We start from the raw sequence: 21,024 nt of genomic DNA on the forward strand, positions 1-21,024 counted from the left end.
GAGGGCGGTTTGATTTCTGAGCCAGTGAAGTGTGGAGATGGGTGGTTTGATGCTCTGGGATGAGTTTAACCTGCTTGGGCCAGCTGCTTCTTCGTCCTTCCCTTATATAGCACAGAGGTTGGCAGCTAATAGCAAGTTGTACTGAGACATCACATTATAAAGGGGCATGTTGTAGCTTTTACTCGGGAACTTCTCAGCACAGCTTCAAGTTTCCTTTTTAGGACTTAAAATTGCACTGGTTCCACATAAAAGGAAGGCCTGTGCAAAATACACTTATTTTTATGTGACTTTTTGTCCAAAAAAATCCCAAAGCACTTTACAAACAATATACATGCAGAAATCACATCACCATTAAAATGCAGCCAGCTCTGGGGTGGAGGAGAATAGCCAAGTAAACAGCCAGCCAGCCTGCTATAAGAGATAGGGGCCTTTCAGCAAAATGACTACTCAGTCCTTTCAGTTTCTAATACCTGGGATGCTCTCCTTATGGTAAGGTGACTTCTGTTTTAATGAAAATGAAAGAAGGTAAGAATCACACAAAAATATCACAGTGCATGCTGGCCAGGGCAAAGAAAACACGTCAAAGTCCATGTTGCATGGACAGCACAGTATGGCCTAACCAAATAAATGAAGAGGGAAGGAAATAGACGCTAACCTTGTACAATTAATTTCCTCCATCCAATACTCATAAAAATGTAAGACTATAATTGCTGCCCTCTGCCCCCCAACATTCTCCAAGGAGAAGTGCCTTTCTGATTTTAGCTTCTGAAGATTCTAAAGGATTCTGTACCCTCAGCATGTCAGCAGTCCATTCGGGAAAAGAAATTCTCCAGGTTCCTGTACCCAGTTGGGACCCTTTCGGGAAGACTTACATGCTTTTCAAAAGGGTCCGTGTTTTAGCTTGACACCATTCATAGCATAAGTCATGCCCGTTTTAAGATTGCTTCCCGCGTGGCCTCCTGTTAATAGGCTGGTTAGTAGCCATTACCCTCTCGGAGAAACATTGCAAGCTCAGATCTGAGGAGGTCAACGCTGCCAGAATTGATGTCAATTTTTGCTAGGATAACAAAATAGGGGTTGTGCCTTACTCCAAGGCATGTGGTCTTAGCTGGGAGGCAGAAAGCAGAGCAGACACAGTGACATCTTTCCCCAGCAACCAGGAAACAAAATGGGGAAGGCAAGAAAGAAAGAAAGAAAGAAAGAAAGAAAGAAAGAAAGAAAGAAAGAAAGAAAGAAAGAAAGAAAAAGAAACGGCATGTGCACAGAAGCCAGTTGAAAAGGCATCTAACTCAAATGCATCTTACTTCCACAGGGCCTGGTCTAGTGCTCCCATATAGCATCTAATTCTGCTTTCAGTTGTAATCGGCATGACAGTTGTAGGTTTCTCTGTAAAATGTATCAGTGTAGTAGCTAAACGATCTACTTGGTGTCAGTGGCTGTTATGCCCATGTAACTGGGACCCCAAAATGTTCTAATGGGCAAGAGGGGGGAACATTAATAATAAAGATACCAGGAAGTCCTACAATGCATTAGACTGCCACCCGTAGTCAAAAGTAGTAAAAAAAAGAACCAGGGTTAGATCCTCCACTCGAGGGGAGACTATACTGTCCCATTAAAGTAATGAAAACATAATCCGAGATTGCATTCAGTGCATTGCAGCCACGTAAACTGGTTGGATGGAAGCCCAATACTGGAGAATGGAAACTCGCTTCCAACCTGCTTTAAATACGGCTTTAACAATCAGGTGAACTGCAGTTTAATATTTAAAGAGGCTCTTTAATGTTTAAACAAGACTGATTTTTCTCTGGATCATCAGTAGGCACATGTGAAAGGAGGGTGGAAAAAGGGTTTAGTGTAACAATAGGGATTGGGTTGTTCATAGAATGCTACTTTTCAGCAATACGGGGAAATTCCTTCTACACAGGATTCTGAAAGTCTAACTAAACACTTCCATGATGGGGTACAGAATTTCTAGACTGCGCTACTTTCTGGAGACATCCGTGATGCTGGCTGTTTCCCTGGGTATTCCCGGAGAAGGATGTTGGGGAAAGGCCATAGTACAAAAAGGCGGATACCAAGCAATGCAGCTATACTCAGAGTTCTGGAAGCCTGGGCAGAATGCAATGCAGCAGTGAGTTTGGGGGCTCCTAGTTCTGGTCCCTGTCAGTTCACTTCCTCTCCCACCAAATCCTTTGGTGTCAGCCCTCTGCAACTGACACAGAGTGACAACCTCCCCCTTAGCTAGCCTTAGCCTCCCTCCTTACTCACAAGCCTCAGTACTAGTACTCCTGGCCCTATAGGGCATGTCTATACTGGGGAGTTATTTCGAAATAACAAGGCGAGTGTCCACATTACCAAGCCTGTTGTTTCGAAATCATGGGCTTGTTATTTCAAAATAAGCCCATTAACAACTCCTGTGTGTGAAGAGGAATAAGCTTATTTCGAAATAGTTATTGCGGGAGTTATTTCAAAATAACCTGGTAGTGTAGACATAGCCATGTAGTTCTGGGAGATGTTGATACTGAATCCAGCTCCAGTTTGTCTTTTTTGGGTGATTCCTCTCTAGCCCAGTGCTTCTCCTTTTTGGGGTGTCCTCGGTCAGCTGCTCTGTCGCTCCCAGCCAGGCTTCAGGCTGGTTCCCAGCTGCTTCCTTCTGCAAGGGTCTGCTCGCTTCTAGGTCCTTGGGGCTGGAGGTCTAAAAACACACGGTGGTGTCCTTCTCCCTCGCTCCACTCCCCTTCCCTTCCCTGGGAACACCCTGCCCATCCTCACTCAGCCTACACCAATCAGCACTCCCTCTGTCTCCAGACAGTGTTTTAACGGGGCAGGGGCGGGCTCTCTAAAACTCTAGGGCGTCACGTTTATTTCTCAAAGAATACAGTCTATAGGCCCTGTCCTCATGCCACCCCTTCCTCTGAGCCCTCACCCCAACCCCACCTCTTCCCATTCCCACCCCATTGCTCCTCTCCCCCCCCTCCACTGCTAAACAGCTGATCCGGGGGATGCTCTGGGAGGAAGGGGGAGCTGATTGGAGGGGCTGCTGGTGGGTGCCTATGGCTAGGCCTGTCTGCAGTCAGACATGCTGCTAATTACAACACACACGCTCCTCGGCCTTGCTGGGCTCTGCAGCATTGGGCCAGTGGCCCAGAGCCAGCTCTGGAGGGGTGGAGTGGCTGGGGGCAGGGGTGGGGTAGGAGCAGATGTTCAGGCAAGGGGGGGGGCAGCTGTTTGGTGAGCTGGATGAAGTGTGGGGGGTTGGGTAGTGCACAGTCCTGGGGGCACAGTGGGTCAGGCTGCAGGTTGGTGCCAGGGGGACACAAGCCACCGTGTGATTTTCCCATTGCCTTGCCAGGCTGGCGTTCTCAGTGGGCAGTGGGTGCAGAAGGGCGGGACGAGGGGAAGCTGACCAGCGAGGCGGCCCCAGCTCCAATCCTGCATGTGGGGCTGGGCCCAGTGCCCCGCTCCTGGCTCGGCAAGGGGCGGGCTGCAGCACTGCCCTGCCCTCGGGGCCAGAGCTGCTGCCTGGTGGGTGCAGGGCGCACTTGCCGCCAGGCAGGAACAGGGCTGCGGGGCTGGCAGGGAGGAGGCGGAGTGTCCCCCCCCCCCCCCTGCAGGGCTGGGCATTTCCGTACCCCCGCCGCACACACGGGCCCGGAGCTAGAGGCGGGGCTCCGTGCAGGGGGCGGGGCCCTGCTGCAGGGGGGCGGGGCTCCGTGCAGGGGGCGGGGCCCTGCGGCAGGGGGGCGGGGGCTCCGTGCAGGGGGCGGGGCCCTGCGGCAGGGGGGCGGGGGCTCCGTACAGGGGGCGGGGCCCTGCGGCAGGGGGGCGGGGGCTCCGTGCAGGGGGCGGGGCCCTGCGGCAGGGGGCGGGGCTCCGTGCAGGGGGCGGGGCGCGGGCGGCGCGGCGATTGAAGGGCTGGCGTGTGCCGGGGACCGGCAGAGCAGCCGCGGGAGCAGGAGGCCGCTCCCCCCCCGCCATGGATCCGGGCCGGCTGCTCCGCGGCGCTGCGTGACGGTGAGTGCGGCGGCCCGCGGGAGGGAGCTGCGGGTCCCCCGCCTCTGCCGCTTCTCGCCCGGGCCGGCAGGGTTCCTGCCCCGGGCTGGGCTGCGGGCCCTAGCGCTGCCTGCCGGGGAGCGGGACCCTCTGCCCGCCCCGCTGAGACCGGCCCCCCGGCCCGAGGGAGCGCGCCTGCCTGTGCCTGGCGCTCCAGGGCCAGCCCGCCCGGCGCTCCCGGCGCTGGCCCCGCTCCGGCCGGCCTCGCTGCTGCCCACGGGGCGTTGGACCGACCCCGGGAGCTGGGCTCTTCTGTTGGCCCCGCTTCTCCTGGGGGGAGCCGCTCCCTGCTCGACCCCTCACCCCGCTAATCGCACCGGCAGCTCCGCCCTGGGCGAACTGCCCGGCACCGTGGGGAAGGCAGCGCTTGTGTGGGGCTCGCAAGCCCTTCTCCCCTGCAGCCATGGAGTCTGGAAACGTCCCCCCCGCTCCACCCTCCTTCCAGCCGTGGGCCTGCCCTGGCCTCCAGCCCCTGGTACAATCCACCTGGGCTCTCTCCTAACTCTGCTAATGTCCCCAAATGCTGGCCCCTTCCCTGCTCCCTGTGCAGCCTCCCACTGCGCTTAGGTCCTGAACTGAGACAACCTGGCTGGTCTGGTGCTGTCCCACCCGCACCCTGTAGTGGTCCCAGGCCCCTTACAATGGGCAGGCACAAACTGCTGTGTGGAAGTAGTTGAGTCTGTCCTCACTTGAACCAACTGGGATTTGATTCCTGCCCATGAGCTGCTCAAGACGTCACAGTAAGGCCCTGTCTAAACTGGAGTCGCTTAGAAGAAGATTCCTACCGCATCAGTTGCGAGGAGGCAGCCCTGAGGCACGGTATAACTGATGCTCCCTGGTAAGAACACCGGAGGCTTGTCTGTATGGAGACTACTGCTTGTTCGGTTGTGCCAGTGGAGCATGGGTGGAATTTTTTTTTTCCTCTGCAGTTTTTTTTTTTCCTGGTGCAGGCACTGTGTGCGGGTAGGAGGGTGTGCATGTGCTGATGAGTACAGCCTGGGGAAGGGACTTGTGGGTGGAATGAAGGAGATCTTAAAAATGCCAGTCTTGCTGATGGGAGAAGTTGGGAGCGATCTTAGTTAGGGAGTCTCAGGGGAGCAGAGAGAGCAGTGACTTACTGCTGTGGTGATAACTTACAAGCCTGAAAACTCGTCTGTCTTGCAGTGAATCGCTTTACAGTGTAAAATTCATGTAGGGAAAACAGACTGTGTGTGTTTGGCTTCTATTTCTGACTCCCATTTCTAACTTCTCTTGCCTTATGGTTGTTATAAAAGCTTGAAAACATTGTTCCCCCTTCGCGGTGTTATCCTTTCAAAGTCTCTTCCCTTCTGCTTGGGCTTGACAGGAACGTGAAGCTATCATTAGCATGTCTGCCTAAGCCTGATACTAAACGTTTCTAATCCGTTCTTACTCTTTGCTGGGCACCATGGTATCGGAGTATCTTCCAGTTGTGTATTAAGCAACATGACGGATGTGTTTGTTTTTTCCTCCACTCTCCAGTTGCAACCTGCATGTATTTGTTCAGAGAATTTTTGTAGGATTTCTTTGGTTTGGTTTTTTTTAATGTACCCATGACATTGTGTCTGTCTGTCTGTGGGGTAACCGGGTTAGGTTAGAGAAGGCGATACTGAAGACGTGTGCTTTGCATTTAGATGTGGAATTCAGTAGATGAAATGCTAAGCTCTGAACTCGTGTGGGTCTTACAAAATGGCTTTTAAAACCTCTTTTTGAGCAAAGGGCTTTCAGAAGTGTCCACAGCTCCATTTGGTGCTGTTGGGTCCCTGAAAATGAGGCCCCAAATATTTCTAACCTCAAAGACTGGCCCTAGCTAATTAATACATTTATAGCAGTCTTAAGGTACAACAGGACAACGCATTTATTTGGGTATAAACTTCTGTGGGTCAAAACAGCTTTTGTCAGCTGCGTGGTGGGAAATGCCTGGCTTGAGTCATTTATTTGCCTTCCATGCAGCTGACAAGTGGTTTTGACCCACGAAAGCTTATGCCCAAATAAATCTCTTCGTGTTTAAGTAGGGATGTAAGACAATAGTCAACTACTCGATAAGCCTTGGCTTATCGGGTAATTGAGTTGACTACTTGCATTCCCCACCCCCTTACTGCCTCTGTCAGAGGCAGCAAGGGGGGGGGGGAGTAGGAGTTGGTGTGTTGGGGGAAGCAGCTTAAAAGATGCCCCCTCCCCCAGCACTGGCTCTGTGATGTTGCCTGCCTTTCTCAACCTCCCTCCCCCGCTGCTCCCTCTATCGGAGTCAGAAGTGGGGTGGGGACAAGGGAGGCTGCTCCAGCAGTAGCCCCTGTCTGCGGGGGGAGCCCAACTTTCTTATGGGATCCACAGTGGACAGGGCCTGCTGCTGTAAAGCCCCCTTGATGGGGGAGGGTGGGGAGTGTCCAATGGGGAACTAGGACCTCCCCATGGACTGGGGCTGTTGCTGGCTGGTCAGGCAGCCTGGCTCAGACCTGGCTCGCGCTGGGACCAAACCTGCTGTGGCTCCGATATTAAAATGCAGTAGGAGCTGGGGGGCAGACAGTCCTGCTCCTACTGCCTTTTATATTGCAGAGCTGCAGCAGGGTTTGGTCCCGGTGCGAGATGGAGACTGGAGCCGGTTGCCTTCCCCTGTTGACTAATTTAGTAGTAAAATAACCTAATTTTAACGTCCCTCTCTGTAAGGTGCCACAGGACTCCTTGTTTTTACAGATGCACATTTACCTGGCTTCCGTGCTGAGACTTGCACACATTGAGAAAGTGGACTTAGCTCAGGTCTTTGACGGGTGCTAGTGCAGGGCTCACCCTGGCCTGGCTGTTCTCTGGGTTGATGCTGGCAGTGTCATGCTGGTCACACCCATCGTATACAGGCCTTGTGCACCATTAGGAATTGCTGTGTGTCTCCTGGATTGTTGGAAGGCCGTACAGCTCCCATTCGTCCCTTCTCCACCAATGCTGTGTCTGTGAACAGGCGGTGCTGGCGGAACAGCCCAGGGGGTGCGGTAGCTCAGTGCACCAGTCGCCACCTGTCAGTTCCACGCTGAGCTTCACTCAGCTGTGCACTTGGCACGACACACAACTGAGTGCCATGGTGAATGCTGTCTGGCCCATGATCAACTTTGCCTTGGTTCATCTGCTAGCATGTCAAGCATGCTTCCCTAGAACCCTGCTGCCAGCTGGCCTGAGGCTGATGTGCAGGTGCTGCTGGTGGCCATCTGGGGAGCTGAGCTCCAGAAGCGGCTGCACTCTGTAAGGAACTGTGTAACTTGGGGCCCAGGCTACCAGCATTGATGGTCTTGAGTCAGAACAGCAAAGGATGCTGGGAAAAGATTAAATATTGGGACTGGAGTTCCTTCCATTAGAGGCCAGGTCAACCACAGCAAGTCCAGCTGTGTGTGTGAAATGCATCTGTTCTCTAAGCAGGGCTGAAACATTGCCCTTCCCTGCAGCCTCATCTGAGAGCATGCAAGCTACTTGCAGTGGAGCGGTGGGAATGCCACCTTTCGAACTGGGTGCACAGGAGGCATGAAGAGAGTCCCAAAATGTTGCCAGGGTCTCTCTGGGAAATCCCAGAATCCAGACGCACCGTGGAAATGGCGGACAAGCCAGTTCCCCAGGAGGAGAAACTTGGGAATGCCGCTTTGAATTGGGTGTCAATGGGGGCTGATCATCAGGCTGTATGGAAATCTTTTTTGTGAGTTGCCATTAACACGGCGGCTCTTCTCACTAGAGAACTGTCAAAGCTACCCATGTGGGTGGAAGTGGTTGCTTCCCCCGCGTTCTGCTAGCTTTCTCCTCTCTGCTTCAGTAGCATCGCTTCTTTTTTATTGCATCCCTTTGTCTCCCAGTGGATGGATGAGAGAGTGCGGCGGTAGTGACCCTGCCATGTGTGTTTTGCTCAGTAGACCTGGAAGTATGTGGATAGGATCCAGAGTGGAGGAATGGTTGGCAGATCTGGGGGGCGGGGAGAGATTCTGGAAAATCCTATTGTTTAATGAAAAAGAGGATTCTGATCAAATGCTTGGGCTCTGAGGTTCACTTCTGGTCAAAGCCCAGCTGCAGGCAAGAGATGCCAGAGATTTCCAGAAGGAGCGACTTGAGAACAGGTGTCTCCAGTGGGAGACCTTAAGATGTCCAAAAACATGATGCTAGAGTTGATCTGGTAACTGGCCCCTACCTAGTACAAAAGTGTTAATTGGAGCAGCATCACTACTGCTCTTTCCCCTACTCTCCAGTAGCTTCCCAGGTATTCTCCTCTACCCCTGAATGGGACAAGGAAAACAAGAACCTGACACGTGCTCATCTGTCTGCAAAATACTCTGGCTTTCGTTACTGTAAACGTGACTCTGGCTTGATACTGCAGCTGGCCATTGTGTGTCTAATACAGTAGATTCCAGAACAAGTCAGACTTTATATCGATGGCTCAACTGTTTTGTTCTCCACAATGTTCCTCCAATGGCTAGCCAAATCCCAGCTAAACAATGAGAAATAACTGCAGGAAACCATTCAAACTGTGACTTTCCTCTTTCAGAAGAGCTCTTGAAAGCCCACCCGGAGACAAGTGTGTAAGTGATTTAGGAGCATACGTCCCATTGACTCTTTCAGGTGCACTTGTGCTCTTATGATGCGTCCTAGGAAATTTCCATACGTGTGGCTGTGCTTCATAAACATCTGATCTTTGTATAGGCAAGAGATAAAACCATCATGAGACCAGTAATTGTAGGCTACAGCATTTTAGCTAGATTCAGAAGTACAGTCTCTTTCCCCAGGTCCCCCACCAGCTGTACTGCGAAGAGTGTAGCGCAGTTCTAATTGGAGGGGCATGCTGGGCTAATGAGGAACAGTATCCCCAGGTGCAATTGCTTGCCTTTCAGTGCATAGGTTCCTGCTTATTCACTTCCCTGCTGGTTAAAGACCCCTCCCACACACTTCTTTTGCTTGTTCAAATTGCAGCAGGCAAATGTAGCAATTCCATTAGTTAACCCACAACAGCCGCTTGGTAACAGACCTTCCAGCTCTGCTCCACCACCCAAGATTTATGCAAACCCGAGCTGGGAGTCCATCTGGGACCGACTTCATGAGCCATGGCAAAAGTGACTCACCTAGAATCACTGTGGAGATGTTGTTAACGTGCCTCAGTGGGAATATAGTCCCTTTCCCTACTGTCATGAACTTCTGCGGAGGGGGGGAGTGGCCATGGGCACTTAGCTGTGCAGAGAATGGCCCAGTCAGGCCCTTGCCTACGTGGTCCGTTACGGCTTGCACCACTACTAAGTAGTATCCCTTAGTAAACGTATGCCTGGAAATGGGCCAATAGTGGGCACGCAGGTCCCATCCATAGGATTTCCCTGCGCCTTTGGGAAATCTGCTGCCGAAAAGTTCCTTAACGAGCTCTGCTAGGCTATGTCTACGCTGCGGAGCCATTTGGGGATACTTCCGGCGTCCTGCAATACCTATCCCGCTCTTCAGACTAAGCCCGTTGTATCGAAATATAACCGACTCGCTACTCTGACGTCCCTGTAAACCTCATTGCACGAGGGATAACGGGTGTTTCGGATTAGTGCTTATTTCAGAACTTGGTGCTGTGTAGAACTTGGCGCTGTGTCGTTTGCTTATCGGATAGTCTTTTGACTAGTTGATATCCCTCCCACCTTGCTGCCTCAGAGGCAGCGGGGGTGGGAGGGGAAGAAGGGTACTTCAAAGTGGCAGTGCTGCACAGTGATGCTGCTACTTTGAAACCCCAAGGCAGCCGCTGCACTGCTGATACACGGATAAGCTGTGCAGCAGGCTGCCCCTTTAAAATGCCACCTGTGCGATTCAAAGGGGCAGCCCTACAGCCCTGGCTCGGCTGGATCCCTGGCTGCAGTGAGGCATTTCTGCAAAACCCAGGGTCAGCTGAGGAGTCCCCAGCTCATGCTGGACTTCTAGTGGCATGCAGCATAATATGGACCCCAGGCTGCAGGGTTTTGAAATGCACAAGAGCCCCTGCTGGGGCAGGACTTGTATATTTCAAAGGAGGAATGCGGAAATTCCATCGACTAATCAATTAAGCGCATTTTAACATCCTTAGTGTGGACAGCGTCACGTTTTGAAATCCGCTTGAAATAAGCTCGCTTTTTTCGAGGTGAGGGTTCTGTGTAGAAGCTCTCCTACATCGGTCATCTCCATGTGCCCCTTCAGTGCTGCCATCGGGGTAGTTCAGGGGCTGCAGTGTCGGTACTATTGGCAAACAAAAAAGGATTGAAAAGTCTCCTTCTGGCTGAAGTTGTGCTCCCACTACAGGTTGAACCTCTCTGGTCCAGCAACATCTGTGGGCCAGCATGATTTTAGTCAGCTGGAAATCCACTTACCATGGGCGAGGCCAAGTTTCTTCACAGTCCAATAAAATTTGTTTCCAGCCACCTGTCCTGGCTTTGTGCTGTTCTTTAGCTCTAATTTACCCGTAAATGTCTTCTAAGGGCCCAGCAAGCAGTGGCAGCGTTGGTGATGCTGCCAGACAATATTGACCTCCCGTGGTCCGGCAAATTCTCTAGTTTGGCACAGGACAGGTCCCAAGGGTGCCGGATTACAGAGGTTCATCCTGTCGTTTGTAGATCCTGGGCAGAGGCCATGGTTAAGGTTTATCCAGTGACCATAGGCCCAAGTGGGACACAGGTATGTGATGCAGCATGAAATCCCTCAACTGCTGCTCTCTGGCTGAGGTAGTCAGCAGGCACGTCCCACTGCTTTACCCTCTTTCCTTGGGGATTTCAGGTGTTGTCTGGAAACTCTGGCAGAAGCCTGGGAAAGCTGAGCATTCGTCCCGAATTCCTGGAGCTGTTCTGGAAATGGAAACTGCCAGCAACTTCTCCCTGGGAACGCCCCAGGGCTTCTGAGTGTGATGGCTTTTCCCACAGCCCTCTAGGCTTCTAGACCTTCCAAACTGTTTCTCAAGCCACTGTTACTGGGAATTGGGGAATAGGCCCCCAGAGGGGCAGTAACTCCCTGTTATGGTGCGGCACAGTGGAGTCCGAAACAACACCGCCACTGTGCTGCTGCCTTCTTGATGCCATTTTGTGGTTCAGTTAGCAAGGGCTCATGTCTCCGGCATGGGTGCAAGACCGACTGCTCGTGTATGGGCTGCTGCTTTCTCCCTGCAGGACTCTTTGCCCCTACGGGTTTCATAGATGGGAGCCCGGTCAGTGAGTGCTAACCGGATCACAGCTAACTTCCTGGGGCTGCTAGGATTCTTCCACTCGATTAGCTCTTACCTGGCCTACACTTCTGGGTATCACAGTTACATAATCAAATTACAGCCTTCTGTTACTAGGAGCCCTGCCCTCCTCCTGGTTCGGGGACCCGTTATGTGATATCTGCCTCGCTCGCTGGGGGCTCACTCGCCTGCGCCCTGTTCGCTTGCTGCTGGTGTCGGATGCCCTGGGGCCTGTCGCCACGCTGTTGGGCCTGCCTCTCTTCGATTTCAGTGCTGGTGCTGTTTCTCTAGGCTCCAGTGTCGTATGGATTTAAAGAGTTAAGTGTTTCTCTAGCTGAGCGTGAGACTCTCTCTAGCTACCAGCTAACACTAATCTTCATTCAGGTACTCACATTATCTAAAGGTTTTGAACTGAGGGTCTGTTCTCTCTGTATTCTCCCCTGCTGCCACCATCCCAATATTGAGATCCCTAGGTGCTCCCCTGCAGGAGGGCCAAGTAGCTTTCTTGTAGAAATCTTCCTGGAGCTGGTGGCTGTATTGCCGCTTAGAACCTTTTAGCTCCATTTCACCTCCAATCCTTGGCTTACAGCAGGGATTAGCTGCTCTGTGTCCTAACAGCTGAGTTCAGTGCTGGGCGACAGCCTGTTCAGTGCCTGCTTAGCACTGGTATTTGAGTGGGGTAGGAGCAGCGTGGAGTAGACCCGGAGTCTCTCTTCTGTGGGCCTCCTGTTCTTAGACACTTGGTGTTAACAGCAGGGGAAGGACTGAGAGAGGAGGAACTCACACCACAAGCTTTTTCTACGGGTGTATGGATTCTTGTGTGTGTGTGTGTGTGTGAAACACCCAGTGAAAGAGGTGGTGGAGGAATTCTGAGGGGAGCCACGAGGGGCGGCTTGGATAAAGGAAGGGTGGAGGTTTGTAACCGAGGCAACTATTTTCCTTCGTGTCACTGTAGCAGTTGGTGTTGTCACTTGTCAGCTGGTGTGATTCTTAGTTAAGTGGTAGGCAGTTCGGAAGCCCTCTGGCTGTTGTCTTCACGGGGATTAAGCAGTGTCTTAAATCCCATGTGCTGGACTAAGAGCTGCAGCGCCAGATATCGGGTGGTGGTGGGCGATATGGAGAGCAGATAGAATTCAGGCTGCTGAGCTTCCTTCTCGCAGACGGTCAAGCAGCTCCTTGCTGTAGCTCTGTCTCACCCGCTGAACTTGTGCTTCTGTTGGTAAGTTGCATTTTGGCTCTGCTGCAAATACCACTTAATGGTGTTGAGAAGCAGGAACATACAAGTCTTATAAGGAAGACAGTGGGGCCTAGTGGATACAGCATTACACTGAGACAAGGGAGACCTGGATCCTATACCTGACTGCTGGTTGGTGATCTCAAGCAATTCACCCCTCTATCCCCATTTTACAGTTAGGGAAACTGAGGCACAATTATACCAACCTCCTTTTGCACAGCACTTTGTGGTCTAGTGACCAAATGTGAAGTAGGGTGATGCTTGTTAGATTTTAACACTGAACACTTCATTTCTAACAGCCATGCTTCTCTTCCCGTTGCAGGCATGCAGTAAAAATGGTGCAGAAGTACCAGTCCCCTGTTCGAGTCTACAAATACCCCTTTGAGCTCGTCATGGCGGTGAGTGATGTTGCATTTCTCCTCCTCTTACAGCTGAACTCTCGACAGCAGCCTCGGGCTTACGTGGCGTCAGGTGGTAGGGCTGCAGGGCGAAGCCATGGGTTTGTTTAGAGCAGGGTGGCCAATCTAGGCCTGTGGGCCATACACGGCCCCTTGGAGCATTTCAGAAGGCCTGCAGCCTGCTTCAGCACAGAATACTAATGGCAGGTTCGTTAGCATTTTGTCATGTTTACATCCTATTGACTCTGATGTGTAATTAGACCAAATGGTGCATACGAAGTGAACTTAAAATCTCCCTTCTTGATTTTATATTTTAAGGCTTATTGCATCTGTTTTGGGCCCCCACCAGTTTGTGCTTGGCCTTGTGTGAGTGCTGTGTAATAAGACAGGGTATCTCTGATTTTTAGACGCCTTTTCTTCAGGGTCTAGACTCCTGCCATCGCGATCTTCTCTGCTCACTGCTGTATTCCAGAAATAATCAAAATCTGCTTTGGTCCAAGTGTTTCAATCTAGTACAATGAGTTCATTAGATTATTTCTTGCCCGTGGGCATCAGAACCGTGTCAGGAGGAGGGGTGGGGAGAACGTGCCATCTGTGCTGGTTAGATTTTTTTTTTTACCCTGTTTGCTTCACTGAAGGGGCGTGCGTGCACAGGTCACTGAGCAGCCATCTGTAAGATGGAGCTGCAGCCTTCGCAGCTGATCCTGAAAGCCAGCGGGACTGGGGTTGGTAAAGGCTGCCCACGCCTGTGCCAGGGCGCACAGCCAGCTGGACTTGGCTAAGCCCCGGTTCAAGGAACTATCTCTGGATATGCCCAACTTCCACACACGCCATCGGACTTAGAAACCACTCCCGCTGAGAGGGGAATATTACTCATCCAACATCCATGAGCCAATTCTATAGGTGTCTCTGATCCTGGTCAAGCTGAGGTGAGGCCTGTATATGGGAAGTGAGTAGATAAGTGTGATTAGAGCTGATTAAAAATGTGGGAGAGGGAATTGGATATTGTGTGTGCAGATTTTTTTTTTCCATTGGAAGCTTGACACTTTTTTCCCATCCAAAGTCTTGTACAAGAGAATCTTGAGATTCACAATCGCTGTTTGCGGTTCTGTGTGTGCGTGGGTTGCCTGGACTGGGTGAGGGGGGGAGACAAGGGCTGGGAGTCATGAGGAACTCGCCACAGCTGCTAGGCCCCGTGGTGAGTTTGGGGGCCAGGAGCCATGGCTCCCAGTATTTGCAAATTTCACCATTCCTGGTGGATGCATCCACCACAAATGGTCTTTTTTTGAACTACAGTTAACCCTAGCTAACCAGTTTTATGCAATGCTGTTCCCATCAGGATGGGAAAAGACAAGGAGTCTCGTTCTGCAGGTGGGCAGCTTTTGCTGCTACTTCCGATGCGATGTTTGACTCAATTACTGATCTCTTTGGAGTGAGCCGAGTGGCCCTTGGCTGAGCTTGTGCCTCCCTCTGGGAGACAGAGGGCAGCTGGTTGCTCAGCCCAGAGGCCCACATGTGCGTCCATCTTGTTCAAGGGCTGTGTAGCTGCTTGGGAGCCTTTCTGAGATGGAACATTGCCCATATGTTCCATGTGCCCTTCCTACTAAACTAGGACCCTGGTGTAGTCCCCTTACTATAGAAGCCTCTGACTTTTACTGGGAGAATCCTTTGTGCTGCAGTCTAGCTCTAGAGACTACAACTCCCATGAGCCCTTGGCAGCGGGGGGGGGGGGGGGAATGAATGAGGGGGGGCAGGGAGTGGAAGGAGGCAAACTATTGTACTCTTCCAGGCAGTGCAGGGAGAGGGTTCCTGGGCTCCAGTTCAGAGAGAGGACCCAGATGGCTGTTGTGGAGCCTTTTCCAGTCCAGGAGCTGCTGCTGGAAGCTAGAGCCTGCTGGGGCTTTGATCTATCAGGCTGCTTCATGGGCTGTTGGTGACTGTGCCTGGAGGTGAGAGACCCTGGTTATGACTGAGAAGGGCCTGCATAGAAGGTACTGTGAGTAACTGGGGCTGTTTGGGAAAGTGCTGCCTGGGACGGAGCACAGAAGACAGACTGACCCTGGGTCCAAAGAGAGCCAGAGTGATCTGCCCAGTGAACCAGAGCTGCTGACATATGGTGGGGCCAGCTCCAGTGGCAGAGGGATTGTGTAGTTTGCTGCCTGGACTGACACATACACAACCTGCACAGGGCTGTCTCCACTCCAGCCTCAGATCTTCAAGCGCGCCCATGTGAACACGCATCTGGGAGTCAGAGATCCAGAGTGCTCACTCTGGGGAGGGTACGTGGTGGCAGGGTAAATGCCAGTTGTTTCATTTATTTGTCCACTTGAATTGATTTTAGTCTAACTCCTGTTTCTTTAGGTTGTTGAGTAAAGGTGTGTTACATCTAACTGAATGCATTAGAATTATCTTATTTAGAATTGTTTGAGTTGGATCCAGATTATTATTGGAATACGTTATTCCTGGAGGCTCCCAAGGTACACCATTCGGTGTGTACGGGGTCAGCCAGCTGGAGGCACTGCCATTGCATATTCCTTTAGGAGCAAGGGAGTGGATAGGGCATCCCCAACTCGCCAATATCGCCGCTGGGGTACTCAGGAACTCCTTTAATAAAAAACCATCAGGCACACAGGTGAATGTTGCCTGCTCCCAAGTAACCCAGGAGGATAGAGGGAGTTACGCTGGCTTTTCCTAGTGGCTGGTGGAGATGGTGCATCCAGGGGGAAGCATTTTTGGGTTGGAGTGTCTCGTGGCTGGAGGGTGCATAGCATGCCCTGTTCACTAGAGTGGTCTGCAGCCTTGGATTCCCCTGGTGCCTTTGCTTGGCATGTTGCTGTACAACTGGTCTGGGACCTGGCTCTCTGAAACTGCCCCTCGTCCTGCCTCTTGCCCCAGCTGTGCCCCAGCCGCCCCGCTCACCCTGCCCCAAATCCGCCACTGCCTGGCATGCTCGGGCAGTTGGTGCCTATGTTTTTTGACTGCACCGTTATGGAGGTGAGGTGCTGTCAGAGCTGAGAGGAGTTCTGGTCCCAGGAGGCTCCTTCCCAACCAGTCTCGTTGTTGGCTGCTGCAGCGATTTGCTTTCTGACCTTGCTAATTGACACCCCCAGCTACCAGGGCCATGTGTGCTATGGACTTGGTAAAACCTGTCCCAGGCTAACGAAGCACGTGGCTTGCCCTGGTGGGAGCTTTCTGTGTCTTCCCTTCGGCGCAGCCCCCGATGTAACCAACACCGAAGCGTTGTTTGAGAGAGGTGTGAACCGCAGCACTCGTGCCAGATGTGCATGTGCTTCTCAGCACTGTCGCAGCCTCACTTAGGATCACCCTGGTACCGGATGCTTGTCAGTAAATTGCCTGCTAATGCAGGATGGTCGCCTCTAGACGCATCCTCCGTAAGCTTGTTAGCAGGACTCCTGGGGGCCAGGCCTTGATGGGTTTATTTCTGAGTGGTTTCGTTGGGTAGACCGCAAGAGCAAAGAGCACAGAACTGCTCGCTCGCTGGGGGTTGAAGATTTCAGGAACTAAAAGCATCGAAGGTGCCTTGCATTCCCTCTGCAAAGGTATTAGGTGCATTTTTAAAAGGGGGAAACTGAGGCACGGGTGCCGGTTTTTTGTGCAAGTGTGAGGCCTTTAAAGAGTACAGTCTTGCCTCTCCCAGGGAGTCAGTTGCCCAGCCAGGAGTGGAGCTAAGGTCTGTTTAGGCCCAGTGCCCTCCCTGTCGGGCCTTGCGTGCTGTCTGTGTGAAGGCTGAAGTTGCAGACTCTAGAGACGCTGAGACTCAAACCTAGTGACAGGGGCTCAGTCCGAGCGCAGTGTGGCTTATCTGATTAGCTGGATTTAGACGCGCTGCTCCGTTGGCGTGGGAGGCCGGGAGCATTGTGCACAGCTGTGATGTGCTAACTCTCGCTTGGTGGCCACTCCGCAGGGAGAGTGGGAGTAACGTGAAATAAGCCTGTTCTTCAGCAAGTGGCTTCAGTAAACCCGGCTTTGCCGTGCGCTTTGGCACCGGGAGGCCCCCAATGGCCATGGGCGACATCCAGAGTGCAATGAATCCATGCAAGGATGGAAGGGTTGGCATCAGGAGAGCTGAGTTCAACTCCTAGTTGCTTGATGTTAAGGTCCTGTGTGACGTTGGGCTTCCTATGGGTCTGCCTCAGTTCTCCATCTGTAAAATGGGCATGATGGTGGTACATGTCTCCTCAGGTTGTGAGCCTTGTGAGGTAAGGAGGGTACAGACACTGCTCGGCACAATATGTTGTCTGTTGACAGAAGACGTGCAGACAGGGAAGGGTTGTAGGTCCGTTATAAATACTGGACTGTAAAGTTGACAGCATTGCTGCATCCAAGTGTTAAGGTTTGAGTCCCCAGTTGGCTAATAGTGTGAGTCTAGCTGCAGATCTTAGCCTGGCAAAGAAAAGGTCCATGTTACACACCGCTCTGCTTCTGCAGCCTACGTTTTCAAGCTTGGTCCCGTTAGCAAGAGAGCATCCCCCTCCCTTCTCTTCTCTTCCCCCTCCCCCCCACAGCAAGGAGAGGGAGCTCAGAGCCCTTTAAGGCTGTTGCAATGCTGCAGCTAACGGGCGCGCTCTGTGCCGAGTGGCCGCCGAGGTCAGGCGGAGGAAGCGCAAGAGAGATGTTGGCCTGCAGGTGCTTGTTGCCCAAGGGCCAAGCAGGCAGTTGTGCAAATGACACACAGCAGATCTTGGCAGCCTGCGCGCGTTCCCTGCTCCTCGGGCGTTGCTGTGACGAAGACAGTGACGCAGTTTTCAGAGCGTGTCTGAACTGGCCTCTCTGGCTCACGCTAGCCTGGAGTATCTGTGATGAGCAAGATGCGGAAACGCGGGTTCCCAAATAACGGTCCCCGTGCGTTGCCAGGAGCTGAGTAACACAGGCTGCCAGCACCGCTCGTGACACTGCCTAGTTCAGATCTGTGCAGTGCTTCAAAATGGGTGTTACCATGGGAAACCGAGGCTTATGTTAATGATGTAATTAAAAATATAGAAATAGTCTTCGGAGTGCAGACCAATGATCTTTCTACCTGGATACCTGGCATGGGCCATTTTTGGACACAGCAGGTTAGAGGGAGGTGGTCTCTCCTTTCTCCCACTCGCCAGCCTGCCCCTTTAGTTCCTGAATTATCCTTAATGTGACTCGCCGAAGCTAGAGGGTCTTGAAATACCTCTGAGCCCACACAAATCCAGCTGTCCTACGACCTACTTCAATGTGACCTGATGGCTCGAGGCAACGTTTCCACATTGTGCTGATGCAGCACAAACGGCGCAACCTCCTCGTGCCCAGATTTTTCCTCCTTGGATAGGCACCAAAAGTGACAGCCCTGGTTACACGCTGACTTGGCTGCCTTCGCTTGTCCAGTTTCCAGGCCCCAGCTGCAGCGTCCCTCCATTCTTGAGAGCGAGAGAACAGTCATCAGTTGGAGCAGACAGCCTTTGCTGCATTCCTCTCTAGCTGGTGGTGTGGGCTGGCTCCCACGTACTGAATATGAAGTGCTTGATAAATGCTCTTTGCTGCTAAAAGCAAATGAGAGTAGCTATTTGATTCAGCCCAGGCTCTGAGAAACAGCTGCGGGTTGCATTTGTTCACTCTGGGCTTTTTTTAATATGTATTTTTGGGGGAACGTCAATCTTTCTGCTACTGGTGCTAAGCATGTGGTGCGGAGTCACGTTGTAGCAGAGGCCTCTCTGGGCTTAGCAATATTTCACCTGAATAGCTGGGAGGCCCTAATCCCAGAACTACGTTCCTTTCGGGTGGATCCACCATCAAATTCATGTAAACGTTTTCTTTCACTCCAGGAGTGCACACCATGTCAGTCAGCCCACGCTCTTCCTTCCATCACCCTCCCCCCTTCTTCTTGCTTGGAGCCACCTTCCCCGTGTTTTCGGACAATGTGGTCTCCTCACGCTGAGCAGGGTCATTGTAGGGCTGCACCAGGATGGGAGAGCTCTAAGGTTGTTTTCTCAGTGACACTTGTACTTACATCACTACTGGACCCCAGTACTCTGGTGTCATGCCAGGGCTACTGTGCTGTTGGTGATGTTCTTATTCCTTGTAATCCAAGAGTGCCTAAACCTGTACGCACTACATTGGGCAGAACAAGAAGATGGTCCCTGCCCTGACGAACTCAATTGGCAAGGTAAAATTGAGCACCCTGGGCACTTGTGGGTATCCAGTATTTCAGGCAGGTCACTTTTTTAGTAGGAGTATGATCCTTCTCTTACAAGTCCTGTGTGCTGGCAGTTTGCCTCCTCAGTGCGTGTGTGTCCCAGGATACATCGGGCAAGACCTCTGCCTTTATTCCATCACAGAATAACCCCTGCAGTTCGTTTCATCCTGTAGACTTTTGCACTCTGTCCTCCTGCATCTGGCTAAGGAGGCATACAGGCCACAAATGGCCAGACCGGAAGATGGGTATTGGTTACCTCCTGCCTGAAGGGAACCTCTCCAAATTGTTGCCTGCTGGGCACTTGCCTTAATTCCACATCTTATGAGCATCATTTGCTCCTCTTAACTCCTTTGGTATTATCCACACATGCACTTCACAATGGTTAGGAGCAGTGAACGACTGAGTGGAGACGGCTCGTGTTGCCCTTTGGTGAACTATGATGCAGAGATCCAACCCAGCGGATGCTTGTATAACTGTAGGTGCACCCTGTGTGTGTCCTGCCTGTTGGCATCAAGGGGTCCTTAGGCTGCAACCTGCTCCCTTGGTAGGTTGGTATTTAAAGCTTAAGTGAACAAAGGCAAATACTGCAGCATGGTGGTGTGACTGGCATGGTGTTGCCTGTGGGTGGGAGATGGTGCAGGCCAGTGACTTTCAGGATCAGTGGCATCTAGCTGCAGGGCACATCAGGGTCCGGGAGGGTCTGCTGTGTTGCCCAGGGTGGAAGCATTGTAATATTCAGCTGGAGCTAACTGAACCCTTTCTTTCCCTGGGCCTGAAGGAATGAGGCAGATCACTGGCTCCCATCCAGAAGGTGCTAATGCTTGATCAGTGTTCGCAGCCCTGGAGTCCAGTGGTTCTCGTACAGGCAGCTTCATTGCTTGAGCAGAAATCCTCCAGAACGGCTTTGTGTATTTTTGGAGGGTTTTCTCCCCCGGTGGAGTTCTGCCTCCTGCACCTTCCCCCTACCCATGTTTTCTGGTGTTACCCTGGGACAGACAACAGACAGGCGCCTCTTATGCAGAACATAATGGAGATTCTTTATTCCATCGGCTGGACATGTACACGGCCCTTGGCGTTCTGCTAGGCTAACCCATAGATCCTGAGCTGCCATGTGTCCCCACGCAGGGTCTGCCGAAGTGCTGGCCTGGTTTAAGCAGACGGGACTGCTGGCAAGAGCACCCCTCTCTTAGGGCCATGTGCTGTGGCTGACCCAGCATCAGAACCCTAGAACCACAGGGACTGTAAGGGTCGTCTTGTCTAACCCCCTGCCAAATCGCAGGATTTGTGGTGTCTAAGCCCTCCAAGACAGATGGCTCCAGCCTCCTTTTGAAAACCTCCAGGGAAAAATTCCACCATCTCTCTAGCCACTCTGTTCCATGAGGGAGGGCCCCATCTCTCCCTAATCAGTCACCCCCCCTCTCCTCCAGTTCTCCCTAATCGGTTACTACCCCCAAGCTACACATAGCTACTAAAGAACAATGCAACAGCCCTCTCCTCTCCTCCTCTGGTGGCGATACTGCTTTGGAGCTTTTTCAGCCCAAAACTTGCCACCACACCTCTTCTCCCCCCTCCCGCCCCGCCCTAAGGCTCTTCTGCCCTGGGGAGTTGTGTTGTGCTGGAACACAACCTTGAGGAGTTGTGGTGACTTGCACAATGGTACATGGGCTGATCTACGCTGAGTCCCTATTGGTGCGGATGAGACTTGATGTGCTTGCTAGGCCCCTAACTGGTTTCTGCAGGGGGGAGGGAACCTCCCCATCTTGATCTGTGTGCTTGGGCCTGTTTCTAAAACAGCAGCTTTTTCTCGGCAGATGCCACGTGAGCACAGAACTTCTCTGGAGCAGTATTTGGCAGACGTAATCAGATGCCGTTCCTCGGAGCTGTTCACAAACGGCACTGTGAGTGGGTGGGGGCCCTGGAGGCAAGGCAGGCAGAGAACTAGCATGAAGTTAGGTGCCTAACCTCT

General features: G+C 52.3%; 1 protein-coding gene across 5 annotated transcripts in view; it reads left to right on the plus strand.

The window, feature by feature from the left end:
• The first annotated feature begins 3,862 nt into the window (after positions 1–3,862).
• SEC14L5 (SEC14 like lipid binding 5) overlaps positions 3,863–21,024 on the plus strand; it is a 54,667-nt gene continuing 37,505 nt past the window's right edge. For 3 of the 5 annotated variants that reach the window (XM_075899244.2, XM_075899248.2, XM_075899246.2), the window contains exons 1-2: positions 3,863–4,014; positions 12,802–12,877. In XM_075899244.2, coding sequence (XP_075755359.1) covers positions 12,815–12,877 — 63 coding nt within the window. In that variant the 5' untranslated portion in view covers positions 3,863–4,014; positions 12,802–12,814. Of the gene's footprint in view, positions 4,015–4,292; positions 4,892–12,801; positions 12,878–21,024 lie in introns of those variants that run through there. The other 2 variants (XM_075899247.2, XM_089782248.1) reach the window with 2 other exon arrangements.

The sequence above is a fragment of the Pelodiscus sinensis genome, chromosome 15 (genome assembly GCF_052426305.1).
Source record: "Pelodiscus sinensis isolate ZL-2025 chromosome 15, ASM5242630v1, whole genome shotgun sequence".
Classification (NCBI taxonomy): domain Eukaryota; kingdom Metazoa; phylum Chordata; order Testudines; family Trionychidae; genus Pelodiscus; species Pelodiscus sinensis.